The sequence below is a fragment of the Candoia aspera genome, chromosome 1 (genome assembly GCF_035149785.1).
Source record: "Candoia aspera isolate rCanAsp1 chromosome 1, rCanAsp1.hap2, whole genome shotgun sequence".
Lineage (NCBI taxonomy): Eukaryota > Metazoa > Chordata > Lepidosauria > Squamata > Boidae > Candoia > Candoia aspera.
Genome location: NC_086153.1, coordinates 337,429,681 through 337,448,223, shown reverse-complemented (window position 1 = coordinate 337,448,223; position 18,543 = coordinate 337,429,681). Strand labels below are relative to the sequence as shown.

Here is an 18,543-nt window from a genome sequence, read left to right as displayed (position 1 = left end):
CCCACGCCAGAGCTTCCTGTCGGTCGTCAACACCCCCAGCTCCCCCAGGGACGAGTCCGTCACCTCTAGAATATCATCCATCCATCTTGCCCTTGGTCGGCCCCTCTTCCTTTTGCCTTCCACTCTCCCTAGCATCAGCATCTTCTCCAGGGTGTCCTGTCTTCTCATTATGTGGCCAAAGTATTTCAGTTTTGCCTTTAATATCATTCCCTCCAGTGAGCAGTCTGGCTTTATTTCCTGGAGGATGGACTGGTTTGATCTTCTTGCAGTCTGAGGCACTCTCAGAATTTTCCTCCAACACCACAGTTCAAAAGCATCGATCTTCCTTCTCTCAGCCTTCCTTATGGTCCAGCTCTCGCAGCCATATGTTACTATGGGGAACACCATTGCTTTAACTATGCGGGCCTTTGTTGTCAGTGTGATGTCTCTGCTCTTGCAGGATCTTGAGCATTACCTTACTGGCATGTGAGATGAGTGCCACTGTTCAATAGTTTGAACATTCTTTATTGTTTCCCTTTTTTGGTATGGGGACATAAGTTGTTTTTTTCCAATCTGATGGCCATTCTTGCGTTTTCCAAATTTGACAGCATCATCTTGCAAGCTTTTGAACAGTTCAGCTGGGATGCCATCATCTCCTGTTTCTAATTTTCTGGAAGAGGCCTCTTGTCCTTCCTATTCTGTTGTCTTCTTCCACTTCCGCGCATTGCTTGTTTAAAAATAATTCCTTATCTCTTCTGGCTAACCTCTGGAATTTTGCATTTAATTGGGCATATCTCCCCCCATCACTGTTGCCTTTTGCTTTCCTTCTTTCTTCGGCTACTTCTAGTGTCTCAGCAGACAGCCATTTTGCCTTCTTGGTTTTCTTCCTCTTTGGGATGTATTTTGTTGCCGCCTCCTGAACAATGTTGCGAACATCTGTCCAGAGTTCTTCCGGGACCCTATCTACTAAGTCCAGTCCTTTAAATCTACTCTTCAGCTCCACTGCATATTCCTTAGGAATATTAGTGAGCTCATATCTAGCTGATCTGTGGGTCTTCCCTAATCTCTTTAGTCTGATCCTAAATTGTGCAAGAAGAAGTTCGTGATCTGAACTACAGTCAGCTCCAGGCCTTGTTTTTACCGACTGTACAGATGTCCGCCACCTTTGGCTGCAAAGGATGTAATCAATCTGATTTCGGTGTTGTCCATCTGGGGAAGTCCATGTATAAAGCCGTCTCTTAGGTTGTTGGAAGAGAGTGTTTGTTATGCAGAGTGAGTTGTCTTGGCAAAAATCTATCAGCCTATGTCCTGCTTTGTTTTGTTCTCCCAGGCCATGCTTACCTGTAATTCCAGGTGTCATTTGACTGCCCACCTTAGCATTCCAGTCTCCTGTGATGAAAATAACATCTCTTTTAGGCGTGTTGTCCAGTAGGTGCTGCAGATCCTCATAGAACTGCTCTACTTCAGCTTCTTCAGCATCTGTGGTTGGGGCGTATATTTGGATCACTGTGATGTTAGATGGCTTGCCCTGAATTCGAATTGAGGTCATTCTGTCGTTTTTTGGATTGTATCCAAGCACTGCTTTCGCCACTTTACTATTAATTATGAAGGCTACTTCATTTCTTCTGTGGTCCTCTTGTCCACAGTAGTAGATCTGGTGGTCATTTGATGTGAAGTGGCCCATTCCAGTCCATTTCAGTTCACTGATGCCCAAAATGTCTATCTTTAATCTTGACATCTCACCAAAACCACATCCAATTTGCCCTGGCTCATAGATCTTACATTCCAGGTTCCAATGGTGTGTTGATCAGATTCGCCATTCACCACCAGCACCATCAGCCGCTAGCTGTCCTTTTGGCTTTGAGCTAGCTGCGTCATCATGACTGGGGCTAGTTGAACTCATCCTCTGTTCCTCCCCAGTAGCATTTTGACCACCTTCCAACCTGAGGGTCTCATCTTCCGATGGTATACCGACGTATCTCTGGTTGTACTGATCTATTTAGTTTTCACGGCAAGAATACTGGGGTGGGTTGCCATTACCTTCCCCAGGAATCGCATTTAGTCTGACCTCTCTGTCATGACCTTCCCGTCTTGGGCGGCTCTTCGTGGTTTAGCTCATGGCATCACTGAGGTGCTCAAGCTCCAGCACCACGACAAGGTAACGATCCTTTGCTGAAGACATCAAACATGCAACTGCCCAAATTTCACATCTTCACCCCGTTCTTACGGATCACAGAAGGTCTGGAGAGAAGATCCAAAGGACCGGATCAAAATCTCTCCAATTCAACATGGATTTTCCCATCATAAGAAACTACAAGAATCCAGGAAGACCAAAGGACAACAGCTGTGGCCCTCAGCACCTTGTATTGAGAGCTAGACTATCTTCATACTGAGGTCAATAACCAACATAATCATTTTACCCTCTACAGATTTGCCCAATTGTGCTCTAATAGATCCAACTGAATGGCCAGGGTTCTGGAAGTATATTCCACAGTTTAACTATGTCCCTTGCGAACTGTGAAGGAGGAATTCTTCAGCAATGTATTTTGGAAAGCACCACAACGTGCAGGGAACACTCTGCTAAACGCCTGGGGTAGCCCGGGGTTTACAGCCATTTCTCCCAATTTGGCACCTTCCAGATCGTTGAACTTCAATTCTGTCACCCAAAGTGAGGCTGGATGGGAATTCTAGGAGTTGACTTCCCACAGATATGGAAGTTGCCAAGTTAGGGAAAGGTCAACCAGAGTGACAGGCTGGGAACTTTAGGTTTAAAAACCACCACTTTTAGAAAAAGGAGAAAAAGCATTGTGGATCACAGAAATCCATCCTTGCCCTCTCTGGCTCCTAAGAATCACCAGGAGCTGCAAATATGGTTGGAGAAAAAGCGCATCCCACTTCCAGGATCATTTCTTAGAGAAGAAAGCACAACAAGTAGAAAAACTCTAGGCCCAGAAGATGGCTGTTTTTAGGAAAAGCCAATTCACGGAAGCAAGATCTGCGGCCCATTAAACTCTACAGCCAATGGTCGAAAACTCTGCTAAAGGCTGGGAATAACCATTGAACAGTGCGTTTCATTATCTTTCTACCTAGCAGTTAAATTCATGCAGGGTGACAAATGGAGAAATCTCCTTCTAACCTTCTCATTTACTGACGCAGTGGATGGACAAGGCATACGAGTTAACAGTAAAAAGGTCAAGGATTGATCTCAAATCTATGATTCTGAAGTACAAAGGTCTCTGAAAGTAAAAAAAGACAATGAAAGCTAACATTTCCTTTCCTCCTTTTGCTCTCTATTTTTGGTTTGCATTTTCTTCCCTTTTCTTTGGATCTCCTGGGGGAAAGAGAAATATTCCCTGCGGATTTATGCCTGTCGCCATATATTGACTCTAGACACATTAACTTCCTATAGTTTATCATCTTTACAAGTCAGCTGCAAGTATGCGGATGCTCCCTTTGATTGAATTGAACTTATTGAAGAAATAAATGTGCAGCTGTTGCTGTGCAATTTAGGTTTTTCATTGCTCTTCACAGGGATACGTTTATGCTTTCTTTCTTGCGGAGTTTGGCATTGCTCCCCTGGCACCCCAGATCTTGCACAATGATACTGAAGACCACCTAACCAGAAGGAGGCAAAAAATGTCAAGGCACCAATATTCCCAGGCCTACCTAGGCTGCAAAGCTCAATCCCACCATTAGATGACAGCAGTGTTGGGACCAGCATTTCTCGACCTTTTGACCCTGGAGGGACCCTCGAAATATTTTCCAGGCCTCAGGGAACCCCTGCACGTTCAGGCTCAAAGATAGGCCAAAAGTTGCAAAATTATTCTATTTGTTTCATGGGTAGGCCTGTATTTATGCATTAACAGTGTTCTTAAACTAAAAATAAAGAATGAAACTTGCCTCTTTGATGTGAAGTTGTCCGAATTTGAAATAATTTTTTAAAAGGATTGTGATTTCCCAGGGAACCCCTCGTGACCTCTTGTGGAACCCCAGGATGCCACGGAACCCTGGTTGGGACTTTCTGTCTCTCTCAATTGCCACCTGGTGGCTGGACAGATTTTGACAATCCCACCCTATAACAGCCTTCTTGTGTGTAAGCAAATCTCCCCTGGCAGCTGTTTTGTGTTGTTGTTTATTCATTTAGTCGCTTCCAACTCTTCGTGACCTCATGGACCAGCCCACGCCAGAGCTTCCTGTCGGTCGTCAACACCCCCAGCTCCCCCAGGGACGAGTCCGTCACCTCTAGAATATCATCCATCCACCTTGCCCTTGGTCAGCCCCTCTTCCTTTTGCCCTCCACTCTCCCTAGCATCAGCATCTTCTCCAGGGTGTCCTGTCTTCTCATTATGTGGCCAAAGTATTTCAGTTTTGCCTTTAGTATAATTCCCTCAAGGGAGCAGTCTGGCTTTATTTCCTGGAGGATGGACTGGTTTGATCTCCTTGCAGTCCAAGGCACTCTCAGAATTTTCCTCCAACGCCACAATTCCAAAGCATCGATCTTCCTTCGCTCAGCCTTCCTTACGGTCCAGCTCTCGCAGTCATATGTTACTACGGGGAACACCATTGCTTTGACTATGCAGACCTTTGCTGTCAGTAGCTGTTTTGTACCCGTTATTAAAATTCCAGAGGTGCCGTGGTGCTGTCAAAGTTGCCAATCCCTGAGACTCCCATGTACCTGCCTAGCTCTTAAGAGCAGCCATTCCATCAAGATCAACATCACAGATTTTTGAAGCCAGAAGGACCTTTGTGATGCCAATCAGTGGATCACTAGAAATACTCAGATATATATATGAATATGAATATGTGTGTGCCTTCAAGTCAGTCTTGGCTCCTGGTGGCTGCCTGCATGAGTCCCTGCAGTTTTCTTGGCAAGATTTTTGGAAGTGGTTTGCCATTGCCTCCTTCCTAGGGCTGAGCGAGAGTGACTGGCCCAAGGTCACTCAGCCAGCTTTGTGCCTAAGGTGGGATTAGAACTCATGGTCTCCCAGTTCCTAGCCTGGTGCCTTTAACTACTACACCAAATTGGCTTTCAACAGATTATAACAGAGGCAGTTTGGTCTAGTGGTGAAGGCAACGGGCTAGGAACCAGGAGACTGTGAGTTCTAGTCCTGCCTTAGGCACAAAGCCAGCTGGGTGACCTTGGGCCAGTCACTCTCTCTCAGCCCTAGGAAGCAGGCAATGGCAAACCATCTCTGAAATCTTGCCAAGAAAACTGCAGAGACTAGTCCAGGCAGTCACAGAGGATTGGACACAATTGAACAAGGAAAAAAAATATATATAAAGTACATGTCTGGGCACAGGCAGGAAGGCGCTCTGCCCCCCTGCCAGCAATCTCGCCACAGCTGTGGTTAAAGCCTCCTGACCCCTCTCTACTTTTCTTCCCATTTACCAATGTCGCAACCATTTTTCGCTTTAGGCTCTGCAGCCAGCAAGTCCTTTCAGTGCAGAAATGCAGAACACAGAATGTGCCAGCTTCTTTACTAAAAGAAGGTCACTGCACCTTGCAGAAAAAGACCAATTTTCTGAAATGCTCATTCCCTTGATAATCTGATAATCACAGAGCCGATTCACCGGGGGTTCTCTGGCTTCTGCATGGAGCGGCCTCTACAATTATTGAACCCTTTAAAAAAACAGGAGCTTCAGGGGGGAAATGGTGCTGACTACAACTGCTGCGATGTGTTTTTATTGTATGTGATGTATTTTTATTCCTTTTTCTCTGCTTTATTGTAAGCCACCCAGGGTCACTTATCTGAGATGGGTGGCTATGTAACTTAGATAGATAAGATAGATAGATAGATAGATAGATAGATAGATAGATAGATAGATAGATAGATAGATAGATAGATAGATTTTGTTGTTTATTTGTTTAGTCGCTTCCGACTCTTCGTGACTTCATGGACCAGCCCACACCAGAGCTTCCTCTCGGTCGTCACCACCCCCAGCTCCCCCAGGGACGAGTCCGTCCCCTCTAGAATGTCATCCATCCACCTTGCCCTTGGTCGGCCCCTCTTCCTTTTGCCCTCCACTCTCCCTAGCACCATCATCTTCTCCAGGCAGTCCTGTCTTCTCATTATGTGGCCAAAGTATTTCAGTTTTGCCTTGAATATCATTCCCTCCAGTGAGCAGTCTGGCTTTATTTCCTGGAGGATGGACTGGTTTGATCTTCTTGCAGTCCAAGGCACTCTCAGAATTTTCCTCCAACACCACAGTTCAAAAGCATCGATCTTCCTTCTCTCAGCCTTCCTTATGGTCCAGCTCTTGCAGCCATATGTTACTACAGGGAACACCATTGCTTTAACTATGCGGGCCTTTGTTGTCAGTGTGATGTCTCTGCTCTTAACTATTTTATCGAGATTGGTCATTGCTCTTCTCCCAAGGATTAAGCGTCTTCTGATTTCCTGACTGCAGTCAGCATCTGCAGTAATCTTCGCACCTAGGAATACAAAGTCTTTCACTGCTTCTACATTTTCTCCCTCTATTTGCCAGTTATCAATCAAGCTGGTTGCCATAATCTTGGTTTTTTTGAGGTTTAGCTGCAAGCCAGCTTTTGCACTTTCTTCTTTCACCTTCATCATAAGGCTCCTCAGTTCCTCTTCGCTTTCAGCCATCAAAGTGGTATCATCTGCATATCTGAGATTGTTAATGTTTCTTCCAGAGATTTTAACTCCAGCCTTGGATTCCTCAAGCCCAGCTTGTCGCATGATGTGTTCTGCATACAAGTTGAATAGGTAGGGTGAGAGTATACAGCCCTGCCGTACTCCTTTCCCAATCTTAAACCAGTCCGTTGTTCCGTGGTCTGTTCTTACTGTTGCGACTTGGTCATTATACAGATTCTTCAGGAGGCAGACAAGATGACTTGGTATCCCCATACCACTAAGAACTTGCCACAATTTGTTATGGTCCACACAGTCAAAGGCTTTAGAATAGTCAATAAAACAGAAATAGATGTTTTTCTGAAACTCCCTGGCTTTTTCCATCATCCAGCAGATATTGGCAATTTGGTCCCTAGTTCCTCTGCCTTTTCTAAACCCAGCTTGTACATTTGGCAATTCTCGCTCCATGAACTGCTGAAGTCTACCTTGCAGGATCTTGAGCATTACCTTACTGGCATGTGAAATGAGTGCCACTGTTCGATAGTTTGAACAGTCTTTAGTGTTTCCCTTTTTTGGTATGGGGATATAAGTTGATTTTTTCCAATCTGATGGCCATTCTTGTGTTTTCCAAATTTGCTGGCATATAGCATGCATTACCTTGACAGCATCATCTTGCAAACTTTTGAACAGTTCAGCTGGGATGCCGTCGTCTCCTGCTGCCTTGTTATTAGCAATGCTTCTTAAGGCCCACTCAACCTCACTCTTCAGGATGTCTGGCTCTAGCTCACTGACCACACCATCAAAGCTATCCCCAATATTGTTATCCTTCCTATACAGGTCTTCTGTATATTCTTGCCACCTTTTCTTGATCTCTTCTTCTTCTGTTAGGTCCTTGCCATCTTTGTTTTTGATCATACCCATTTTTGCCTGGAATTTACCTCCAATGTTTCTAATTTTCTGGAAGAGGTCTCTTGTCCTTCCTATTCTATTGTCTTCTTCCACTTCCGCGCATTGCTTGTTTAAAAATAATTCCTTATCTCTTCTGGCTAACCTCTGGAATTTTGCATTTAATTGGGCATATCTCCCCCTATCACTGTTGCCTTTTGCTTTCCTTCTTTCTTGGGCTACTTCTAGTGTCTCAGCAGACAGCCATTTTGCCTTCTTGGTTTTCTCTTTCTTTGGGATGTATTTTGTTGCCGCCTCCTGAACAATGCTGCCAACTTCTGTCCAGAGTTCTTCCGGGACCCTATCTACTAAGTCCAGTCCCTTAAATCGATTCTTCACCTCCGCTGCATATTCCTTAGGAATATTAGTGAGCTCATATCTAGCTGATCTGTGGGTCTTCCCTAATCTCTTTAGTCTGATCCTAAATTGTGCAAGAAGAAGTTCGTGATCTGAACTACAGTCAGCTCCAGGCCTTGTTTTTACCGACTGTACAGATGTCCGCCACCTTTGGCTGCAAAGGATGTAGTCAATCTGATTTCGGTGTTGTCCATCTGGTGAAGTCCATGTATAAAGCCGTCTCTTAGGTTGTTGGAAGAGAGTGTTTGTTATGCAGAGTGAGTTGTCTTGGCAAAATTCTATCAGCCTGTGTCCTGCTTCGTTTTGTTCTCCCAGGCCATACTTACCTGTAATTCCAGGTGTCATTTGACTGCCCACCTTAGCATTCCAGTCTCCTGTGATGAAAATAACATCTCTTTTAGGCGTGTTGTCCAGTAGGTGCTGCAGATCCTCATAGAACTGTTCTACTTCAGCTTCTTCAGCATTTGTGGTTGGGGCGTATATTTGGATCACTGTGATGTTAGATGGCTTGCCCTGAATTCAAATTGAGATCATTCTGTCGTTTTTTGGGTTGTATCCAAGCACTGCTTTAGCCACTTTACTATTAATTATGAAGGCTACTCCATTTCTTCTGTGGTCCTCTTGTCCACAGTAGTAGATCTGGTGGTCATTTGATGTGAAGTGGCCCATTCCAGTCCATTTCAGTTCACTGACGCCCAAAATGTCTATCTTTAATCTTGACATCTCACCAATAACCACATCCAATTTGCCCTGGCTCATAGATCTTACATTCCAGGTTCCAATGGTGTGTTGATCCTTAGAACATCGGATTCGCCGTTCACCACCAGCACCGTTGGCCGCTAGCCATCCTTTCGGCTTTGAGCTAGCTGCGTCATCACGTCTGGGGCTAGTTGAGCTCATCCTCTGTTCCTCCCCAGTAGCATTTTGACCATCTTCCGACCTGGGGGTCTCATCTTCCGATGGTATACTGACATATCTCTGGTTGTTCTGATCCATTTAGTTTTCACGGCAAGAATACTGGGGTGGGTTGCCATTACCTTCCCCAGGGATCGCATTTAGTCTGACCTCTCTGTCATGACCTTCCCGTCTTGGGTGGCCCTTCATGGTTTAGCTCATGGCATCATTGAGGTGCTCAAGCTCCAGCACCACGACAAGGTAACGATCCTTTGCTGAAGAGATAGATAGATAGATAATCAGGGGGACAGAGGGAAAAATCGAAGGAAAAGAAAAGAAAAAAGAAACAGAAAAAAACCCAGCCCACCTCCTTGATCACAAGGGCAATGCCTATCTCCATCCCTGGTCCTGTTAATCATGATTCGCTTGCTCAAACCCATATTCCCCCTACCCTTAATTTCCCTCTTATCAACCCCAAGAATTAGATGCTTTATCCCTCATTAATTCAATCTCTGACCATCTAACCATGATGATGCATGGAAGGGCAAATAGAGAAGCTCTAAGTATCCTGGGAGAACTGGAAAAACTCAGCCTACCCTGTCAATCATCACACCACTGTTCCATACCTGCCATTTGGGATTCCATAGGAAAGTGGAATTTAGGCAATAAAATGTACGCACATGGGCACCCAAGCAGGAAAGAAGGAGAGATTTAACGCCCAGGACCTCAGTTCTTAAGATCTCGGAACTAATCTTGAAAACTAACCAATACTGCTGGCTTATCTGTAGCAAGCACCAGTGGTCACTGGCCGTAGGGTGCTTGGGAAACCACCTGGACAAGCACTCCATATTCCTAGCCCTTCCAAAATTGAGCTGGTAACCTCACATCAGAGGGCTGTCTGCAGCATTCACATCCCGCCAAGCACCCAAAGAAATATGTCAAAATAAATATTGTGGCATAACATGGCTCACAACACTGGCTCACACATCCTAATACAACAGCTGGGGCCCTCCCAATGAGCGAAGCCGTACACTGCCCAACTTGATTTCAACCTAGTGTTGTGCAAACACACCACCGTTCCATTTTCTACAGAAACGTCTAAGGCTGCACTTGAAGTGCACTCAGGATCTCCAGGTAACTTCATGCAGAAGCAGTGCACCTGAGGGACAGAGGGATAGGAACTGCAAGGGTTGAAGTAAAAATGGGAGGAGGGCTGAGAAAGGCAGCCTCATGAGAGAATGGGTGATCGCTCCATGGCTTCTGTGACCCTCTGCATTGCAGAATGCTTCTCGACGCACCTATGGTAACATGAGCCAATTCCAACCCCCCTTGCAAGAAAGCTGGTGCCATCTACAGATGCAAAGCCAAACACACCCTTGTGTGCCCATCTCTGCCAAGTTCTCTTTCAAACGTGAGAGAAGGTGACTGGCCTTTCTGCAACAGAGCTGCCCTGGGTCACTTGCCGAGAAGGGCAGCTATAGAAGTCGAATAAATAAAATAAACATCTTGCTTGAAGACAGGAGAGATGAGAAAACAGCACAATCATTCCTGGACCTCTTTGCATCTGGAGGTGTCAAAGTTGGCTTTCAACCTTGACATACATAGAGGAACACCAAGTCAGAGCGAGAGCTGTGCCCGACTCCAGCAGAAATGCCCCCACCGGTCTGTATGACCAAGCGGTCTCCAAAAACAGAGCTCAGTAAACTTCAACATAGTTGAGAAGGAAAGCTGGGTCAGAGAAAAGGCCCACCCAGCCTTATTCTGCTTCCACAGTAGCCACCCAGAAGTTTAAAAGAAGTCCCACCTCCCTGAATGTGTCTAATCTGCTACTAAAGGCAGCAAAGGCAGAAGCAACTGGAGATAAAAGAGTTCTGAAATGTTAATTTCTTCCTCCCATAACAGGGCTGGCAAACCACAGCCCTTGGTCACACGCAGGGAGTGGCTTGATTTCAACTTCTCAGCAAACATGTCTGATCTACAGTAACAGTTTTTGGTTCCCTCCTCAGCAACTGCTTTGGGAAGGAAAAAGGGAGAAGCTGTCGAAGTAGAAAGAGACTGAGAGAGGGGGAAAGGAGAAAATAATGCTGAGCCTCTCTCCAACCAACCACTAGCCAACCTCACTGGCTCCCAGGAGAAACTGTGGCCCTTGATAAGGAAAAAAAAAAGGCTCAATCCTAGGCAAGGAGACGCCATAAGGGAAAAGCATTAATGCATTATGGGCTATCAAGTTGTGGTTGACTCTTAACAACTACACAGACAGACTTTCTCCAGGACGATCTGTCCCAACCGGGAGCTTCCAGTGGTGCATTCACCACCATTGTAACTGAGACCATCCATCTTGCTGCTGATCCCCCTCCTCTTCTCTTCCCTTCCACCTTTCTCAGCTTTATGGACTTCTCCAGAGAGCTAGGTCTTCATATTGATTGATTATGTGCCATCAAGGTGGTGGTGGTTCTTAGAGGCCACATAGACAGACCTTCTCCAGGAGGATCTCCCCCTAACCTGGTCCTTCAGGTCTTCCAAGGGTGCCCCCATCGCCCCTGTAACTGTCCATCCATCTTGCTGCTGATCCTCCTCTTCTTCTCTTTCCTTCCACCTTTCCAATCAATATGGACTTCTCAACAGAGCGAGGTATTCCCACTGACTGATGATCAAGTTGGTGGTGATTCTTAGAGGCCACATACATAGTCCTTCTCCAGGAAGATCCATCCCAACTTGGCCCTTCAGGTTTTCTGTCTACCTTGGTGCTGGTCGTCCTCTTCTTCTCTTTCCTTCCACCTTTCCCAGCATTAGAGCCCCCTCCAGAGAGCTGGGTCTTCACATCATTTGTCCATAATGTTCTAATTGCCACCCATGTGGTTTTCTTAGTAAAATACAAGAGCACTTTGAAATGCGCAGTTTGAAATGAAGCCTTTGCCGTTGCAACTAAAGGGATCGTCCTCCTCTGGCATCTTCCTCTACTGCTGCTGCCCCATAGAGGTGCCCACTTGCTTTATCTGGGCAGCTGGGATGACCATCACACCTTGGGTGACCCTCCAGGGAGTATATTCTCTTGGCACAAGCTTCCAACGTTCTTTGCTCATCCTTCCCAGGAACAGCCCCCACCATGATGAGGCAACACAGCAGGACTTGGGGGGAAAAGGCATCCTAACCAGTTTTAATCTGACTAAGGTCACAATCTACACTTAGATATGGCTTTAGTATCTTATATATGGTTTAATTGGGGGGGGGGCACGGCTTATGGTCTATTATTAATTGTAACTGCACCATCAACATTTTATTGATATAATCCTAACCTGCCAAGAGTCTCTCAATTACAACAGGCCAAAAAATCAAATCAGTAAATAACATGCACATAATATCACATACAGTATATGCCAGTGAGTCTACAGTATGTATGAGTAATATATATAAACATGAAACATATATGCATGTGAGATAGTTATAAAATTAATGTGTGTGTCTTTAATTATTACATTTATATCCCACCTTTATTTTATACAACTCAATAATACATAATGCTCCCTCCACGTATTTGCCCCACAACCACGACCCTGCGAGGTGGGTTGGGCTGAGAGAGAGGACCGGCCCAAGGTCATCCAGCCGGCTTTCATGCCTAAGGTGGGTCTAGAACTCTCCAACCACGCCTGATTGGCCCTTGGGCTGAGAGGGAGGGACTGGCCCAAGGTCACCCAGCCGGCTTTCATGCCTGAGGTGGGACTAGAACTCTCCAACCACACCTGATTGGCCCTTGGGCTGAGAGGGAGGGACTGGCCCAAGGTCACCCAGCCGGCTTTCATGCCTAAGGCGGGACTAGAACTCTCCTACCACACCTGATTGGCCCTTGGGCTGAGAGGGAGGGACTGGCGCAATGTCACCCAGCCGGCTTTCATGCCTAAGGCGGGTCTAGAACTCTCCAACCACGCCTGATTGGCCCTTGGGCTGAGAGGGTGGGACTGGCGCAAGGTCACCCAGCCGGCTTTCATGCCTAAGGCGGGTCTAGAACTCTCCAACCACGCCTGATTGGCCCTTGGGCTGAGAGGGAGGGACTGGCGCAAGGTCACCCAGCCGGCTTTCATGCCTAAGGCGTGTCTAGAACTCTCCAACCACGCCTGATTGGCCCTTGGGCTGAGAGGGAGGGACTGGCGCAAGGTCACCCAGCCGGCTTTCATGCCTAAGGCGGGTCTAGAACTCTCCAACCACGCCTGATTGGCCCTTGGGCTGAGAGAGAGGGACTGGCGCAAGGTCACCCAGCCGGCTTTCATGCCTAAGGCGGGTCTAGAACTCTCCTACCACACCTGATTGGCCCTTGGGCTGAGAGGGAGGGACTGGCCCAAGGTCACCCAGCCGGCTTTCATGCCTAAGGTGGGACTAGAACTCTCCAACCACACCTGATTGGCCCTTGGGCTGAGAGGGAGGGACTGGCGCAAGGTCACCCAGCCGGCTTTCATGCCTAAGGCGGGTCTAGAACTCTCCAACCACGCCTGATTGGCCCTTGGGCTGAGAGAGAGGGACTGGCGCAAGGTCACCCAGCCGGCTTTCATGCCTAAGGCGGGACTAGAACTCTCCTACCACACCTGATTGGCCCTTGGGCTGAGAGGGAGGGACTGGCCCAAGGTCACCCAGCCGGCTTTCATGCCTAAGGCGGGACTAGAACTCTCCTACCACGCCTGATTGGCCCTTGGGCTGAGAGGGAGGGACTGGCCCAAGGTCACCCAGCCGGCTTTCATGCCTAAGGTGGGACTAGAACTCTCCAACCACACCTGATTGGCCCTTGGGCTGAGAGGGAGGGACTGGCGCAAGGTCACCCAGCCGGCTTTCATGCCTAAGGCGGGTCTAGAACTCTCCAACCACACCTGATTGGCCCTTGGGCTGAGAGGGTGGGACTGGCGCAAGGTCACCCAGCCGGCTTTCATGCCTGAGGTGGGACTAGAACTCTCCAACCACACCTGATTGGCCCTTGGGCTGAGAGGGAGGGACTGGCGCAAGGTCACCCAGCCGGCTTTCATGCCTGAGGTGGGACTAGAACTCTCCAACCACACCTGATTGGCCCTTGGGCTGAGAGGGAGGGACTGGCGCAAGGTCACCCAGCCGGCTTTCATGCCTAAGGCGGGTCTAGAACTCTCCAACCACACCTGATTGGCCCTTGGGCTGAGAGGGAGGGACTGGCGCAAGGTCACCCAGCCGGCTTTCATGCCTGAGGTGGGACTAGAACTCTCCAACCACACCTGATTGGCCCTTGGGCTGAGAGGGAGGGACTGGCGCAAGGTCACCCAGCCGGCTTTCATGCCTAAGGCGGGTCTAGAACTCTCCTACCACGCCTGATTGGCCCTTGGGCTGAGAGAGAGGGACTGGCGCAAGGTCACCCAGCCGGCTTTCATGCCTAAGGCGGGTCTAGAACTCTCCAACCACACCTGATTGGCCCTTGGGCTGAGAGGGAGGGACTGGCGCAAGGTCACCCAGCCGGCTTTCATGCCTAAGGCGGGTCTAGAACTCTCCAACCACACCTGATTGGCCCTTGGGCTGAGAGGGAGGGACTGGCGCAAGGTCACCCAGCCGGCTTTCATGCCTAAGGCGGGTCTAGAACTCTCCAACCACACCTGATTGGCCCTTGGGCTGAGAGGGAGGGACTGGCGCAAGGTCACCCAGCCGGCTTTCATGCCTAAGGCGGGTCTAGAACTCTCCAACCACACCTGATTGGCCCTTGGGCTGAGAGGGAGGGACTGGCGCAAGGTCACCCAGCCGGCTTTCATGCCTAAGGCGGGTCTAGAACTCTCCAACCACACCTGATTGGCCCTTGGGCTGGGAGGGAGGGACTGGCGCAAGGTCACCCAGCCGGCTTTCATGCCTAAGGCGGGTCTAGAACTCTCCAACCACACCTGATTGGCCCTTGGGCTGGGAGGGAGGGACTGGCGCAAGGTCACCCAGCCGGCTTTCATGCCTGAGGTGGGACTAGAACTCTCAGTCTCCTGGTTTCTAGCCTAGCACCTTCACCACTACACCAAACTGGCTCGCTGTCATGCTCTCTCTCTCTAATACATATATATCTGAAATATGTATGTGCAAAATATATCTGAAATAGAAGTGTTATATATTTCAGTGCGTATATATAATACTATAGCTATACTATTGTATGTGTGAAATATGCATATCACATGCATTTTGTGCCAGTGTCTCTCTATATTTCACACATGCATGCACATACGTATATATATTTCATATATGCATACTGTATATATTCCTGTGCCTCTCACACATCTAGATTTTTGTTTTACACCCAGCTGACAAGAGCATTTTGTGGCTGCTGAGAACCCTATTAGCTCAGGGGGGAGAGGAGCTAGATCTTGCCCACGCGGGTGGCTTATTTTACATCATGAGGTTTCTTATATTTTTGCAACGCCAGGCCAACATCCTTATTTAGGCTCCAGATCTGTCAGGCCTCGCCAGCTCAATGTGCAATTAAACTGCTCGGTGGACCTCCCCTAGAGCAGCAGCGGGTTCAGCCTTTACCCTAAGCGCACAGGCTCTAACCAATTCCACCAGAGCAGTGTTTCTCAACCTTGGCAACTTTAAAATGGGTTGACTTCGACTCCCAGAATTCCCCAGCCAGCCATGACGCACTGCTGCTCTGGGTGAAGTTCACCAAGCAGTTTAATCGTGAATCTCATCCCTTATTTTTAAAATTAAAGTTCCTAGTCCTCATGGAAACCAGTCCGCTCTCAGCCATGGAAACTTTTGGCCAGTCACTTCCTCTTGCCTCAACTACCTTGCAAAATTATTATTGGGGTGGGGGGGAATGAAGGGAGATCACCAGTTAAGAGCTCTTGGAGGAAATGTAGCACAGAAATCCAGAAAACAAATAAAAATAAATATGCAGAGATAGAGGGTAACCACAAAAAGAAAGATTTCCAATCATTCGTAGGTGGAGCCTCAATCTACTTTTCTTTGGCTCTTCCTGGGACTCAGTGCCTGAAAATTGCAAATTAGATACATACAGGTAGTCCTCGCTTAACGACAATTGAGACCAGAATTTCAGTTGCTAACCGAAGCAGTCATTAAGCGAATCTGACCTGATTTTATGACCTTTTTTGTGGAGGTTGTTAAGCAAACCACACAGTCTTTAAGCAAATTGTGAGGTTCCCAATTGATTTTGCTTGCCAGAAGCCGGCTGGGAAGGTCAGAAATGGCAATCACATGACCACAGGACACTGACGGTCATAAATATGAACCTGTTGACAAGTGCCCAAATTGTGATCATGTGACCATGGGGATGCTGCAACGGTCATCAGTGTGAGGACCGGTTGTAAGTCAGTTTTTTCAGCACTGTTGTTAAGTCCAAACTGTCACTAAATTAATGGTTGTTAAGCAAGGACTGCCTGTACAGACACAGGGAACATGATTGACTCAAGATCACAGAATTCAGATTAATTGCTATCAGGCTTAAATTGGGGGGATCTGACCCTGTAAGGAAGGCCCTAAGTCCTTCTGTGCATCATGCAGCAGGCCTAAAGCTGGCTCAAGGAAACAAACCCTAATTATGGCTTAACGTGACAGTTCACAAAACACGGCATGATAACCACTGAGTTATCGCAAGATACTGAACTACAAAGGATTCAGCCCCACTGAAATCTAGTCTTTTGTGTCGTGTGAACCCCTAAATCAGGAGGAATCGGTTAGTACCATTTAAGACTCACAAATTAAAAGACAGCTGCAGCTTTCAAAAGCTTAGGCCTTTTAATATCATTTGTTAGCTTGAAAAGGTGCCACCTGACTCCTGATTTTTTACGGGACCAGTGTTTCCCTTGCATTTTTTTTTCACCGAGTTAAACATAGCCACACTCTTTCTTGAAATGGGATGGTTTTTAAATATATCCTTCCCAACAGGATGCAGCATAGTGTTGGCATGAATGTGCTCAACCAATTCTCCATTAAAGCTGGTCCCCCCGCTTTTTAAAAAGAATTCTTGAATAAAAACGAAGAAACAGCAAAGCTGAGCTGCTGACAATCAAAACCCCAGGTTCGCTTGCTGCATTTATTTTCAGAAATGCTTCGGGGTCCCCAAATGCCCCACTGAAGTGGGAGGGAGCATCCTGGAGAGGAAGACCCTTCTGGTCAATCTGTGCTTGGTGAACGGCCACACCTACCGTGGTGGCCATTTTCTGAGTGTGCCCATGGCACACTCCCCAAATTCCAAATGGGCCCCTCGGCTCAAAAAAAAAAGGATGGTTCTCTCTTTTTTAAAATCCTCCAAAGAGCAAAAAGGTTGTTCTCCTTTGGGAGGGTCTGTGAAAATTCTGGGCTTGGCTTCAAGCTCAGCTCTTACCTCTTCCCACTGGTGAATGTAGCGAATCAGACGGGAGAGACGCAAAAGCCGCAGGAGACTCAAAATCTTGGTGAAGCGGACGATGCGCAAGGCACGGGCGGTCTTGTAGACCTCGGAATCAATGCCCTTCTCCACAATGAGAAAGATATAATCCACCGGAATAGAGGAGACAAAGTCCACCACAAACCACGTCTTCAAGTACTTCTTCTTGATCCGCTCGGGATCCAGGATGATCTCCGTATTGTCCTCGATGACAATGCCCGTCCGGAAATTCATGACCAGGTCCATGAGGAAGAAGGTGTCGGACACCACATTGAAGACGATCCAGGGAGCGGTGGTCTCATCTTTGAAGAAGGTGATGCCAACAGGGATGATGATCAGGTTGCCCACCATGAAGAGCAACATGGTGAAGTCCCAGTAGAACCTGAAATGAAAGGAAGAACACGGGAATCAAAGACACGTGAGAACACGGGAGCAAGCCCTGGGTCAAAGCTAGACTATGGTTGTGTTTGCCCACCACACCCTGAACGCATTAATCAGCAGATGCCTTCACACAACATACTTAACTTAGTCTGTGTTTACTTCAAGTTTGCTTTTTTTTTTTTCAAGAGGATCTACAGTATGTTGTCTGAACCAAGAATGTTAATTTATGTTTTTGTCTTGTGTGAATCCAGAAAATAGGTCAATTCACTAACTATGTTAAATGCGTTTGAGTTACATCCTTTCCTCCAGAGCAAAACGCAGCATACCCAGTGCACCCTCCTCCAATTTTCCCCCAGAACAACTCTGTGTGAGGTAGGTTGGGCTGAGGGGGGCTTGAACCTGAGTTTCCCCAGTCCTACTCCACACTGGTGTTGTGTGAAAGGAGACCATCTATACATTTTGCCCAAAAACGACTAGCAGGTTTTTCTCCTCCAGCCTCTGCTAGCAGAACTGATTCTCGATAATTGGCTACAGGTAGTTCTCACTTAATGACCACAACTGAGACCAGAATTTCAGTTGCTAAGTGAAACAGCCATTAAGCAAATCCAACCTGATTTTACAACCTTTTCTGCAGTGGTCATTAAGCAAATCACACAGTTCCCCATTGATTTTGCTTGCCAGAAGCTGGCCAGGAAGGTTGAAAATGGTGATCACATGACCACAGGATGCTACAACGGCCATAAATGCGAATCGGTTGCCAAGCGCCCAAATCGTGATCACATGACCACAAGGAAGCTGCAACACTCTTAAGTGCAAGCACTGGTTGTAAGTCGTTTTTTCCAGCACCTTTGTAAGTCTGAACCATCACTAAATGAATGGTCATTAAGTGAGGACTAGCTGTACTCTTTCTCCCTAGAGCTGCACATTTACTCCCCCCACCCCAACTTTAAGTAAAGAAACAAGGAAAAGGTTTGCCTTCCAGAAGCTTCACTTTTGCCTTTTAGGGATTATATAGAATGGTGCTTTTGT

At 47.2% G+C, this 18,543-nt stretch overlaps 1 protein-coding gene across 1 annotated transcript in view; it reads right to left on the bottom strand.

The window, feature by feature from the left end:
• The window catches only part of HCN2 (hyperpolarization activated cyclic nucleotide gated potassium and sodium channel 2), a 67,170-nt gene that overhangs the window by 19,951 nt on the left and 28,676 nt on the right, over positions 1–18,543 (bottom strand). The window contains exon 2 of the mRNA XM_063289289.1: positions 17,092–17,515. Coding sequence (XP_063145359.1) covers positions 17,092–17,515 — 424 coding nt within the window. The remainder of the gene's footprint in view (positions 1–17,091; positions 17,516–18,543) is intronic.